Here is a 13,639-nt window from a genome sequence, read left to right as displayed (position 1 = left end):
AATATCTAGCTGACTTGATAGTCAAGCCGCTCGGCCGACGAAGTAATCCAGCTCTATTTTTCTTGTCTAAAACACGGGGAATTAACCCCAAAGTTATTTGCTATACAAACATGGCAAGCTCGCTGACGCACGCACAGAGAGTTCTCCGGCTTTATAAGAAGTCAGCAAGAAATTTGCAATCTTGGATTACACACAGGTAAGCAAAAGTTTCATGGAAAACGGCTCCCTTTCCAATAATAAAATTTATTAATATTCCAGTCGAATCCCCATTAAAAAGTCAACTCGCCCTCAACAACAACAAAAGTTAGTTTATTTCTGATTGCCAAGTTTTATTTATTTATGCTTACCCTGAGATTAGAAGGGGCAAGGGCAAGATCTAAAGTGGTCCTCCAAATTAACCAGTACCCTTATTTACTTGACTTTGTGTGTTCGTTTCGTGGCACTGTTTTGTGGGCCCAATCTTTGAAAAGTTAAACAAATTATAATTATATAATGAATAGGGTAGATGGCCTTAGCTTTCGATCCAATCCGGACCTTCTTCAGAGGCATAAAACAAGTACAAACAAATGCATATCCATTTAAAGAAAAAGAGAGGGGGAAAGGGATTAAGGAAAGGATCCAGAAAAAAGCGGAAAAATAACAGCCAATCAAAGTTTCTATTTCAGAGACAATGTGTGGCTATGAACCAATAGGAGTAAGTGGCGAGGACAAAGGATGTTTAGAATGAAAGGATGGGTTACTGGACCATAAAAGTGGTAAATGTATTGTTCGACAACAATGCAGGGAGACATGAAAGGGTAGGATTAGAGAGCAAGTTGCATCATGATGCAACTAACAATGGTCAATTAATAAGAATAGCAAGATAATTATATAATATATTTTGTTGATAAAACAAACGCCATTGCATTGCATGCTGCATGGTATAACTAGTATAATCCATTCTTTTTTTGATTTTTTAGGGCACAAACATTGACTCTTTGAAAAGTTTCCGTGTGCGCCACCACTTTTTCATTCGATACAAAGAGGACCCTTTTTGTAAAAATGAGTGCCGGTGTTGGCGCCATACGGAAAGTTATCCGTGCAAACTTTGAGAACCAAGTAATCTTTGTCGTTCAACCATAATTCTCACCACATGTCATGAAATATTTACATATGCAAGCTCAGTTTTATTTGATTTTTATGGGTAATAATTATAATACAAAACTCCTCATAATCTTCTTGTACGCTAGTGTGATGATAAGGGTTCTACAACTGCTCTGACAGCAATGCTGTAAACCACATCCTTTTCCCAAGGAAATTAGTTATGCAAACTGTGTAGTTTGTGTCAAATTTGTGCCACAGCCATGCATGTTTTATTTGTGTTGGCAAACAAAGATTTCGCCCAATATATTAAAAATCGTTGAGCTCTCACTTTCAGATAATTTTTTTTTTTTTTAATTATATAACACTTTGCACTTTGTCTTAATGAAAGTTAAAGCTAGATTGTCACTAACTTTTACTTGTGAACACGGGTTTTCCTGAAATTGTCTGTGTAGGCCTACATTTTGTACTGCATCAATCAATATTTACAAATATTTATGTTTCAAACAATGACCTCAAGAAACAATTGTTTTTGTTTACTCCAGGTCAACCTTTCGTTATGAGGTCACACTGCTGAGGGCGAGGTTTGATGAACACAAGAATGAGACAGATATGAAGAAAGCAGTCCGACTTCTTCAACAGGGAGAGGAAGAGCTTTGGCAAAAACAGCATCCACAGCCGTACATATGTAAGTAGCCTACGGAATGTAACAAGAGCCGCAAGTGAGAACAAACAACTCGTTTTCTGTTGTGGGCTGCAAGGTTTAAATTTTTAGTGACACATAATAAACCCTACTCATGAGATTAACTTGCCTATAGATGTGACCTCAATCCTCTAGTACCCCCCCCCCCTCATTTGTGTCGCTCACTCAACACCAACTATTATGGGTTTTATAAGATTGAAGAGCCTGACTGGGGTCAATTTCATAGAGCTGCTTAAGCAAAAACTTGCTTAAGCACGAAAATAGCTCGCTTATTTTACACATGTTACTGGCCAAAATTTCATGCCATATACATTGCTTATGACTAGTATTTAGCTGTTATTTACTTAGCATAACAATTGAGTGGAGTCTTGGCCGGTAATCTGATTTTACTAAGCAATGAATTTTTTGCTTAAGCAAAATTTTGTGCTTAAGCAGCTCTATGAAATTGGGCCCTGGTGATAAACAATTGTTATTTGGGCCTTCGCACTTTATAGTCCTTCTGAATCCTTTATTTTGGCCAAGAAAATATAGAAGGATTTCTGAGGAAAAGCATATATCAGGCATACCTGGTCATTGCCTTGGTGCCCTTGAAATGCTCCGGGAGAAATTTTAAAATGTTTACATAGGGTGCCTTTTACCAATGAGAAAATGCCTTTGTGCCCTTGCCCTTTCAAAAACGAAGCATACAGGCTTGGTATCGTGTGTATATTATATGTAATCATTGCATGAGGACAAGTCAACAGCATTTAAAGGTAGTGGACACTATTGGTAATTACTCAAAATAATTATTAGCATAAAACCTTTCTTGGTGACAAGTAATGGGGAGAGGTTGATGGTATAAAACATTGTGAGAAACAGCTCCCTTTGAAGTGCCATAGTTTTCGAGAAAGAAGTAATTTTCCACGAACTTGATTTCGAGACCTCAGATTTAGAACTTGAGGTCTCAAAATCAACCATCTTAATGCATACAACTTCGTGTGACAAGGGTGTTTTCTTCTTTCATTATTATCTTGCAACTTCGATGACCGATTGAGCTCAAATTTTCACAGGTTAGTTATTTTATGCATATGTTGAGATACACCAACTGTGAAGGCTAGTCTTTGACAATTACCAATAGTGTCCACTGCCTTTAAACTATGGTTAAGTGCCTATGGCCTTGCTCAAGGACACAAGTTTCATGACTGGGATTCGAACCCACATTCTGCTGCTGACCACACCAGAGCGTGGGTTCGGTGAACTAGACCTTTCTGCAAGGACACACCACAACAGACTTGTTTCTTGTAGTACAAACAAAGATATCTCAAAACTTGAAATTACTTTCTTTTTTGTCTTTTCTTTTCAGTCATTGATTCTCCTGGTGGAACACGCTATGAACGCAATATCCCTGCTCCAGAATGGGTAAGTGTTTGAATTAATGACAACATTCTGCTCTAACATCGCGCACACCGTCTCAAATGAAGCTAAAATAATCCCTGGTTATCCCATGTAGACTTAAGGACAGCGCGTACTGTTTGGAAAATAACTTGGTAAAGAGCATGGGAGAGCTGTTGATATTTCAGAAACAACACCCCACGAAGTACATGTATGTGTGGTGTTTAGAGAAAAAGGATATTTTGTTCACCCCAGCAGAACATTCTGAAACCACTTTTGTTTTGTCTGCTTCAGCTGTACAGGCATGCAGCTTTTCAGCTGATTTTTGTGGTTTGGGTTTTTCAAGTCATGCTTTGAAAATGAAACAAACATGACACAGCATCTTGCTGTGTGTAACCAGGCCTGATACTCCACGAAGGCAACAGAGGCAATTGTCTATATGCCCCCTGAATATGCCTTCATGCCCTTGAAATGCTCCTGTAGATATTTACCAAGGAGAAAATGCCTTGGTGCCTTTGCCCTTTCAAAAACGAAGCATACAGGCCTGGTAACATTTTTCTCTCTTTTGTTGTTATGCAGCAGTTGCATTCCTGTATTTATAGACCTAGATGAGAAGAAAATTGTTTTATGGAATTAATCTTACTGTCTGGCACTTACTTTCTCCCACAGGTTCTGAACTACTGGCATCCGTCAGAAAAAGCTCGCTACCCGACCTACTTCGCAAGGCGAGAAAAGCGAGTTTTGGCCGAGCAAACCAGATGGGAAGAGCTGGTGGAAGAAGAGAAGCAACTTCTAGGTCAGGGAGCTAACCAAAACAAACCCCAAGCCTCGTGACCTATGACATATGACCTCTGACCTTTAATAGGATATGACATCACTGTCCTGTAAATAACAATTATGGAGTCATTTTACTTTTACTTGAATCAATCCGTTGTGTTTCACCTTGTGGTGTTTGCTTCTCCCTGCTTGGTTGAAAATGTAAAGGTTAGGTAACAAGCAAACAGGTGCAGGAGGGTAATTTAGCTTGAGTTTGGGTTTGACATGACATGTTTATAATACCTTTCAGTTATAGTCGACACTAGGATTTTTCACAAATTGATATCGTGATGTGGTAATTACTAGACTACCAAAAAAGCTTGAAGGATTGCATTAATTTAGGATAAACGGAAAAGGTTTGAGACAGTGGGGACAGGGTGTCAAACAACAATGAGATACAGGTTATAACAAAATTGTCAAAATCTCATCTGAATCAAGCATTTGTGGCTATGCGGTCATATAATGTTGAATAAATAAGTCTTTTAGATGGACTGGCGGGCCCAATTTCTCAGAGATCTGCATAACCAGCAAATGGTGACAAAATAAAAAAGTTCTGCTATGCAAAAATATAAGCAGGATACAGTCACAAGGAATGATTTTTTGGCTGGTAATAATTATTCCTATTTATAAGCGGATCGATGACATTGGGCCCAGGTTCCAATTACATTGCTTGACAATTTTCTGCTTAGCAGAAATGAGCAGGATACCAGTCACAAATGGTACATGTACATGGTAGTTTGGCTGGTTACCTCACTTTGGTAAGCATAATTTTGTTGTGATTAGCATCTTCTTGTGCTTTAGCAACTCTATGAAATTGGGCCCTGTCTCATTACCTCTTCCAATACACAAAGTATGACGGCTATGAAAGTCCATGTTAATTCTGTGGCCTTTATCATCTTCCAATTACTAATGATGTTTATTTCTTTTATCAATAACCATATTAAAGGCAGTGGACACTATTGGTAATTGTCAAAGACTAGCCTTCACAGTTGGTGCATCTCAATATATGCATAAAATAACAAACCTGTGAAAATTTGAGGTCAATCGATCATCAAACTTGCGAGATGATAATGTAAGAAAAAAACACCCTTGTCACACGAAGTTGTGTGCGTTTAGATGGTTGATTTCGAGACCTCAAGTTCTAAATCTGAGGTCTCAAAATCAAATTTGTGGAAAACTACTTCTTTAACAAAAACTACGGCACTTTAGAGGGAGCCGTTTCTCACAATGTTTTATACTATCAACCTCTCCCCATTACTCGTCACCAAGAAAGGTTTTATGCTTATAATTATTTTGAGTAATTACCAATAGTGTCCACTGCCTTTAATGCTGTGCTGTGTTTGATTTAGTTATACAACTACAGTTTGAATTAAAACCACAGTTTGATTGTTGACTTCACTCAGATCCTGTAGTTATTCTCATTGATTTGAAAACAAAATAAAATGTTAGAATTGAAATTGTAAAAAAATCTTGGAGTTTGTGTCTGTTTGGATTGTGTTGTTTACATAGTTACGTCTGAAGTATGTTTGGTTGTTTTGGGTTTTTGAAGTATGTGTACAACAAAGCTTATTGGTCATCTGAGTTGCAAAAAAGAGATTGAAAAACACCCCTTTTCACTGTCTTCAAACATTGGGTTTGGAACCTAGACCTGTTTTTACATATTTCCCTAAAAGTTTGGCATTTCTGACAAAACTATTTCCATGGAAGCATTTATTTTACGTTTTCATTCTCACCAATGTTGTGCAAAAACAACCCAGTTCTGGTAATTATTATTAATGCTTAATTTGTGTTACATTTTTTAAATGAAGGAATAGTTTTTAAAAAATAACAAAAGCACAAAATGTACTTGTAAAAAAGGGCCTAAGTTATTGAAAGCCAAATTGCTAAATACTGGCATGGCTATTTTGGGTTGCGGGTGGTGTAGACAATTACCATGATAATTACCTGTGTTGCTTTTATATAATTCATTTAAATTTCCCCAGTTACTATCATTCATAGAGTTACTAATTATAGAATTGAATTATTCATTGCGGTAGAAAGTTTTGTCATAATTGGTGTGGGGGCGTGTTCAACAATGCCCGAGTGATTCACTAATTTTTCGCAACTTCGATAAATTGATCAAAAACGTGTAGATGAAGTTAATTTTAAAAATTAATCAGTTCGTGAAGCTATAATTTTTGTGTGTGATAATTAACAGTTTTTAAAAGTGAAAAACTATAAAATATCATAACATTTTCATAAGTATACACAAAAACAGGATATTCTACCTCAACGAACAAGTTACTTATTGACACGAACTGCAAGTTACATTTGTCAGATCAAAGATCAACATCTGAATAGTCGGAGACCATGGTTTCAATCTTTGACAACAATTTATAAGCTGTTGCTGTCTCTAGGTACCAGACCACCAATTACACCGTGTACAATCAATGAACGGAAACACTGATGATAAACGGGTCTGCCTTATCACTGAAACTTGCTAGAACTGCCAAGAAAGTTAAATATTTATCTGTTCATGCTCAACAAGTTTAATTTGTCTGTAGTAATTTGACTCACTAAAGTTGTTTGTATTGCCTGTTTGGTGGTGAGTTGTAATCTATGATGAGGTCATGAGGAGGCAACTGCTGCTGAAATAAAAAGTCAATATGGCTATGCGAGAAGTCAAACTCTGCTTGCTGGGGGTAAGTTTCCTTCTTGGCCCCGCCCCTTCTTCCCAGATTTTACATTTTGCTACACCTCTTTTACTGTTTTTTTTAATTTCATGCGGAAATATTTAGGGAAAACTATGAGAAATGTTGATTTATTTGGTTCATAATTGAGGGTGATTGAGTTTTGTCACAAGTCAGACAGTCAGAGCCACCAGAGTAGAGAGAAGGAAATACATTATTTTATTTTTATTCTAGAGTTTTATTTAGACTGATTTTGAGAAGGCCTGACAATTCAAATTATCATTCTTTTTTAAAGTTCTAGCTTCTATCTGTATCTGTATGATTGAGCTTCGGTCATTGTTTTGTCTTGTACTGTAGTAACCTCAATCAGCTCAGTAACTCGAATACACGCACTTTTCACACAGATCTACTTGGAATAAACGCACTAGGCACGCTTCATCTGAAGCTCATGTTATGGTGACCTTGACCAGAATCATGTTTAAGCTAAGTCATGACATTGGTCAAAGCGTTTTTGCGTGTATGATTCATTCAACCATGGTGAGACAGCTGTTCCGACCACTTGTTGATTTTTTAGGCTGAACATCGAATAAGTTCCCTTTCAAGTTGATGCTTAGTTGCGATAACGTAACCCTCCTTCGCCGTCGGGAGGAGGGTTACATTATACCAACTAGTTGATGCTGGGCAATCAAGGTTACCCTAAGCCATTGTTTGAAGTTACATTCTTAATTGAAAGATAATTTTGTTTTTTCCTCAGGACTCTGGAGTAGGAAAGTCCAGCATTGTGCAGCGCTTTGTTTGTGATTCATACCAAGACTCTATTCCTCCAACAATAGGGTAAGAGTAAGACCCTAGGTGGTTGCGATAATGTAACCAGGAGGGTTACGTTATCAACAATATCACAACTAGACCCTCTAGGTAGTAGTCCGTTATTTTGAAATCCAAAATCCACGCTATGAAACTGTTTTACCCTTATGGCATGGTGTAACTAGGATATGGTGGTGGGGGGGGGGGGGGGGGTTGTGATTGGTTTCTGTGCCCCCCACCCCATTCTGGAGTTTTGAGAATCTAAATTAACAGCGTAAAATGTTACACTTTTCCATTTACACGCAGACAATTTGTTTTTACACTTGCGTCAGATTATCTTATAAAAATTTGCAAATGGCATAGCAAGAGCGCTAAACATCGGCTTGTTTTAAAAGAGGAAAGCAAAAGGAAACTATATTTTTCACTGTTGGCAAGTCTGGACTAACCTAAACAAAAATATGGTTCACCCCCCTGTAGCCCCTCTATAATAATCGGCACTGCTTAAACCAATTTTTTAGGCAGTGCTTTTTTTTTAGCCCTGTTGTAAAACAAACTATAGGCTCCCTGGGCGAGATTCAAACCCATGACCCCCTGTATTCTAGAGAGATGTCTTAACTGCTAGAAAACTGAGCATGCCCGTGGTAATCACCACTTTTTTCTTTTTCTCCCTGTTGTAATAATGGCTTGTTGTTACTACTTAATGAGGAAAATTTCCAGAACAAAGTTGTTTGTACAATGAAATTGACTATTTAGTTTGTCTGATTATGTTAATAGTTAATATTTTCTTTTTGCAGTGCATCATTCATGTCCAAAACAATATCCGTGGGAGAAAAATCATTCAAATTCCAAATCTGGGATACTGCGGGTCAAGAAAAGGTAAAAATATTTAGCTTTATTGATTTTCAAACCTTTCTCTATTAAAGTCAAGTTGTTATATTTTTGTTGCAATTAAGGAGCCAACTCATATCCAATACTCTGTCACAATCACAGGTAGTCAGCCTGGTCAGAAAGTATTTAAAATAAATAATAGTTTTGGTGTACAGTATATAGTGCTTTATTTGCAGATGTCTCAAATTGCTTATCATTGGTACATGTTTATATTTCAGTACCGTGGTCTCGCCCCGATGTATTATCGAGGAGCAGCAGCTGCCGTTATCGTGTATGACATCACAAGTCAGGTGATTATCTATTAGTGTGCTCTGCGTATGTACTCATTCTTGTAAGATACTGGGTCAATCCCATTCAGTTCTATAGGCCTACTAGGTTAGTGTAAAACACACTTCCCAAAGCACACCATGGTGGAATAATGTTATTCAAAACAACAGAGTGTGGTATTAAAGGGTCAGACAGTAGGAGGGCTGACTTTGTACTGTGTAGATGCACTCACCACATGGTATCATAATGCAGACGTGCATAAGAAATATCATTCAAAACCACAGTTAACGTGTGGTATAACGGTCAGACAGTAGGAGGGTTGCTGTGTAGATGCATTGACCACATGATATCATACTTTAGGCTGGCACAGTTTCTTTTAAAACCACGGTGGGTGAAATTCAATGGTCAGACATAATATGTGAAAGTTCGCCCAGGATGAGTGAGCAGAAAAAAAAGTTTAAAAAAACATGTTGTGCTTTTGTTCTTCAGATCTCTTTTGTAAAGGTCAGGGATTGGATACGAGAACTCCAGCAGCACGGCCCAGAGAACATAGTTATAGCCATCGCAGGGAACAAGTTTGACATGGCTGACCTTAGAGAAGTGGAGACAAGAACAGCCATGGACTATGCACAAGATATCGGCGCTGTGTTCACAGAAACAAGTGCCAAAACAGCTGAAAATATTAAAGATTTGTTCCTCAAAATAAGTAAGTTATCAAGTTATAAACCACAAGTGACACTGACTGGGTAAATTTTGAATTGTTTGTGGTTGAACCAAGAATAATTTACCTCCAGAGCGGGACTTAAACCTGCAACTTCTGGAATAAAGTGCCGGTGCTATACCAACTGTAGGGTGTCGTGGCCGAGTGCTATAAGAGCATCGGACTTAAGATCTGGTGGTTAAGTCAGCGGGATGTGGGGTTCGAATCCCAGTTGTGTCTCTTGTGTTCCTGAACAAGACGCTTAACTGTAATTAGTTCTCTCCACCCGGGGGTAAAATGAGTACTTGTGAGGGCAGAGATGGTTTAAGTGAATGATTCGCTTGGAGCCGGTTGTATATTCCCCAGGGAGCTGAGATGGTTTAAGGAATCAAATTAATGGCCCAGTGCTCAGGGGTAATAATGTCAGAAGCACTTTGATACAGTCGTTGGGCTGTAACAAAGTGCTACATTTAAAAATCAATTATTAAACTTTTATCAAAACAGCTGTCATATATTAACGGCAAATGGCACTTGACAAATGGCACTAGATAAAAATACAAAACAAGTATTGAAAACTATGTAACATTTGGGTTTATTTGTCGTCTTCTAGGTGAGCGGTTACCTGCAGAGTCTGTCTTGCCGTACAACTCTACGGACACAGTTCAGCTTAGGAGACAAAGGACACAGCCAAAGAAGAGGAGCTGCTGTTTATATTAACACCGAATACACCGCATCTGTTTTGTCAGCATCTATATTCTCAAAATGTGTGCGTACCGAACTTTACTGCCACTCAAATGCACCTTTTTAACATGAGGTCGGAACTGAATGTTAAAGTTTGAGGGATCCGGCGGTCATCAGGTAATATAAAGCTTGACAATCACACCTCCCATGTGAGAGACTTTTGATGTTGTTAACTATTTCATCCTGGGTCCAACTTCATAGAGACAATTTGGCTGACCAAGTTTGTGCTATGCAAGAATAGGCAGTAAACCAGTCAAAGTTGGTGCATGTGACGTGTTTTTTTGGCTGGTAACCTGGTAAGCATGAATTTATTGTGCTGATACCCCCATCGCACTCAACTTTTTCTCACTGTGTTTTGAAGAATGTGGTCTTGGTGTAGACGTTGTTATTTACATTTAACTCAACTATCGTGATCCCCGCTCGCGGCACATATTACTATTGTCTTGAACCGAGACTACATTTTTCAGAATGTAGTGAGAGCGAGTTCGGTGTGATGGGGGGTATTAGCTACTTTTTGTGCTTAGGTAGCTCTATGAAGTTTGGCCCTTAGGTAGTTCATCCCATAGGTCATTGAAAGAATCAACGGTCCCTTCAAAGCTTGAACTGCCTACAATAAACGATGGATCAAAGATAAAAAGTGATTGAAAATTATGCAATTAGAACAGACCTCTAAGTATCCATAAAAATGACATTTTAGGAGAAATTGTCTGTTTCTACAGAATTTTTTTTGAAAATAATAATAATAATAATAATAATAATGAGGACATTTATAATGCCCAAAAACATAACCCACCCAAGGTATGCTCAGGGCGCTAACAAGAAGAAAAGTATAAGTTTTTTACTGCATTGTAGACAGACATAATGGCGATTGTTCTTGTACATATACTTTGCATGCTCTCAAATCAAAATTAAGAACAGTATTATCGTGGAGTAATGAAGAGGAGTTCAAATGGAGGGACTTCAAAAGTCAAACCCGCGGTATCGCGGTCGTTTAACGACACCTCGTAATCACCCACATACCAAACAATGGGCGACCTGGCGTGTGTGAGTTTGCGCGTGCGCACTTGGTTCTTCACCAAACTATGGGGTCGTTTGTCGTATGGATATAATAAAGGAAAAACTACTTTTTGTGAGACGCGATAACATTTTTGGACGCTATCGGACACCTAAACGATGAACACAATTGAATACCAACCACCCTCGTGTGCTTATACCCAAATTTTGATCCACCGCTAGTGACCGGAAAGTTGCAAAAAATGTAAAAATATGCTATGATATTTCCATGAAAACACCACAAACGGTAATGAAGAAGTGTATATTCACAATTTTTGTCTCTAATGATTCAACTTTACATGAAGGCAACAGTGCAGAGTGGTGGTACCACGCCTCTGTACAAAGAGATTTAATCGCGCTCACTTATGTAACGTCCTGCAGGAGGTCTCCTATCTTTTTCCACTGGTCAGACAGGGGCTATTGTAAGGGTTTTCTTTTGTTACTCTGCGGTTTGGCGGGCCGTTCATACTCCTTCGCTTTATTCCTCCATGGTATTATTGACCAAACTTTTTAAAACATTTTGACAACAATAACATGTACTTAAAGTCTGGTAAGGCATCTCAAACTCTAACCTTCGTAGTTGCCACGCCTGTATGTTTGGTTCTTTAATGAATTAGTTCAAGGGCACCAAGGCAATAACCAGGGGGGCATGGAGGTAATCGCCTTTGTTGCCTTGTGAAGTATCAGGCCTGAGTTGTGGTAATCAAACCACTATCCTAACTGCAAATAAACATCATTGACATTATGTCCATGTGTTTTGATTTTCGGAAGTGGTGGAAATCTGGCAAATCTGGTCAGGGTGTGATGGAAATGGCTGGAAGTCCACTTATAAAGTTCAAATTGTCTTTTCACAATTTTTTTTACCCATTTCGAAAACTAAAAGAACTACTGTCGAAGAGATCAACTGCCACTCAAGATTTTGTATTTTTACCTTCAATTTAACGTGGGTTACGCCCAGAAGTGAACAACGAAATTAAACTCTTTTATAAATATAATTATTTTTGGCTCTTAGCCCATGGTCTTTAGACATGTGCTTGTAGCCCTCCAGTCTGCGACTGCCGGGAGCCAATTGCGGATTACCAATATCACCACAAATTAATTGAATAGTTTGTACCAAAGTAAACCTTGGGCTATAGTCTGTTCCTGCCAACTTCCAAACTTTTTATTTGCATCAATAACTTTTTTTCAGGCAAGGGACTAACATTATAAGGTTTTGTAATGGAAATAAATTTTACAAATGTTCAAGTTCTAGTTTTCCCTTCTCTCAAAAAGTTTAAGAATGTGGTGGAATGTATCTTACATTTGACATATTTTGCTATGTTATGATATATTATGATATTTCTTTCTGATCACGGTTGACAGCTCTGTGGAAAAGCAGCGACATCTGTTTAGCATAATGCACAAGATGAAAAGAAAAATTGCGTGAAGATTTATAGTGATTTTCTCAAAACCGTTTTTTTTCTTCTTCAATGGAACCAAATTATAATTTCAGCTCCTATGATAGTTTTGTTCAAGTAATATACCACAAGGGGAACTGACTGGATAAATTAACATGTAATTTTGTGCAAACAAAGGAAAATTGACCCTGCGGCCTCCTGAATAATGTGCCGGCTCTACCAATCATAGAGTAAGTCTAGCACTAAGTTGGCAGTTTTCCTATATATCAGCTTTTCATGGCTATCAGAAATGAAATACCTGATATGCTTGCGTATCGTAAAATTTTCAAAACTCCATGCGGAGACGTAGACACACGGTGACACCCTAAATTACATGCGGGCTGTCTGTCATTTAGGGAGTCAACATTGTATTACAAAAAATTGGCCAATGTGCATTGCCTAAAATGTTCACTATAAACATAAAGGATCAGGTTTGGATAGGGCCCAGGGCTAACTTTCATAAAGTCTGTCAACAGAAAAACTTGCTAAGCAAAGGAGAATATTGCTTAGCAAAAATAGGTTACCTGCTAACATTCCTTTAAGTTTACATTGTTGCGAGTATCATCAACAACGCTTGTGCAGTAGATCAGAGAGCAGTATTTATCTTGATTTGAGCAAAATACTACATCTTTTAGTTTCACCAGGCAGATGTAAAAAGTTGAAATTCATTTGAAAGATGAAACTTGTGTGCTTTCTTTTTATGATGGGTTGATCACCAAACTGAAGAAGTTGAATGTTATTGACGAGGTTGTTTTTATTGACCGATATATATATTTGTATAATGACCCTCCTACTAATTGACCATTCAATGACTACCTGCTGTGGTTTTGTATGGTTTTTGTACCTCTATGGTATGATGGATAAACCATGAGTAAACTATATGCTTGCCTGTATTATATCACGTGGGCTACACTCAACACAAAATCCAGTTCTGTGCAGAATTATGCAACTATACACAATCCCTGCAGGAAACTGGTTTCAAACTTTCTGGAAAAAGTCACCAGTAGGACGGTTAACAAACCTGGGTAAGCTTGTGTCCTTGATGGTATCACAGACCAATAGTACATTATAGTTCTACAAGTTATTGTAGTACTTTTGTGTCCAATCGGCA

At 38.0% G+C, this 13,639-nt stretch overlaps 2 protein-coding genes across 2 annotated transcripts; both read left to right on the top strand.

The window, feature by feature from the left end:
- The first annotated feature begins 1 nt into the window (after position 1).
- Positions 2–5,401, top strand: LOC139934500 (NADH dehydrogenase [ubiquinone] 1 beta subcomplex subunit 9-like). Its single transcript, XM_071928757.1, has 4 exons — positions 2–196; positions 1,626–1,768; positions 3,126–3,181; positions 3,824–5,401. The coding sequence occupies exons 1-4, from the start codon at positions 111–113 to the stop codon at positions 3,986–3,988; spliced, it is 450 nt and encodes a 149-aa protein (XP_071784858.1). The 5' UTR covers positions 2–110; the 3' UTR covers positions 3,989–5,401.
- Positions 5,402–6,412: 1,011 nt separating this feature from the next.
- On the top strand, positions 6,413–12,343 carry LOC139934518 (ras-related protein Rab-22A-like). Its single transcript, XM_071928774.1, has 6 exons — positions 6,413–6,651; positions 7,394–7,473; positions 8,238–8,319; positions 8,550–8,621; positions 9,088–9,304; positions 9,909–12,343. The coding sequence occupies exons 1-6, from the start codon at positions 6,616–6,618 to the stop codon at positions 10,013–10,015; spliced, it is 594 nt and encodes a 197-aa protein (XP_071784875.1). The 5' UTR covers positions 6,413–6,615; the 3' UTR covers positions 10,016–12,343.
- Positions 12,344–13,639: the final 1,296 nt, after the last annotated feature.

The sequence above is a fragment of the Asterias amurensis genome, chromosome 3 (assembly GCF_032118995.1).
Source record: "Asterias amurensis chromosome 3, ASM3211899v1".
NCBI lineage: Eukaryota > Metazoa > Echinodermata > Asteroidea > Forcipulatida > Asteriidae > Asterias > Asterias amurensis.
This window is presented reverse-complemented; position numbering and strand designations above follow the sequence as displayed.

Bases quoted from the DNA above. Each gene is read 5' to 3' on its own strand.
- LOC139934500 (XM_071928757.1), top strand. From the start codon at position 111: ATGGCAAGCTCGCTGACGCACGCACAGAGAGTTCTCCGGCTTTATAAG. The intron at 197-1,625 runs GTAAGCAAAAGT...TGTTTACTCCAG, and splicing joins CAATCTTGGATTACACACAG to GTCAACCTTTCGTTATGAGG. The intron at 1,769-3,125 runs GTAAGTAGCCTA...TTTTCTTTTCAG, and splicing joins GCATCCACAGCCGTACATAT to TCATTGATTCTCCTGGTGGA.
- LOC139934518 (XM_071928774.1), top strand. From the start codon at position 6,616: ATGGCTATGCGAGAAGTCAAACTCTGCTTGCTGGGG. The intron at 7,474-8,237 runs GTAAGAGTAAGA...TTCTTTTTGCAG, and splicing joins TCTATTCCTCCAACAATAGG to TGCATCATTCATGTCCAAAA. The intron at 9,305-9,908 runs GTAAGTTATCAA...GTCGTCTTCTAG, and splicing joins AGATTTGTTCCTCAAAATAA to GTGAGCGGTTACCTGCAGAG.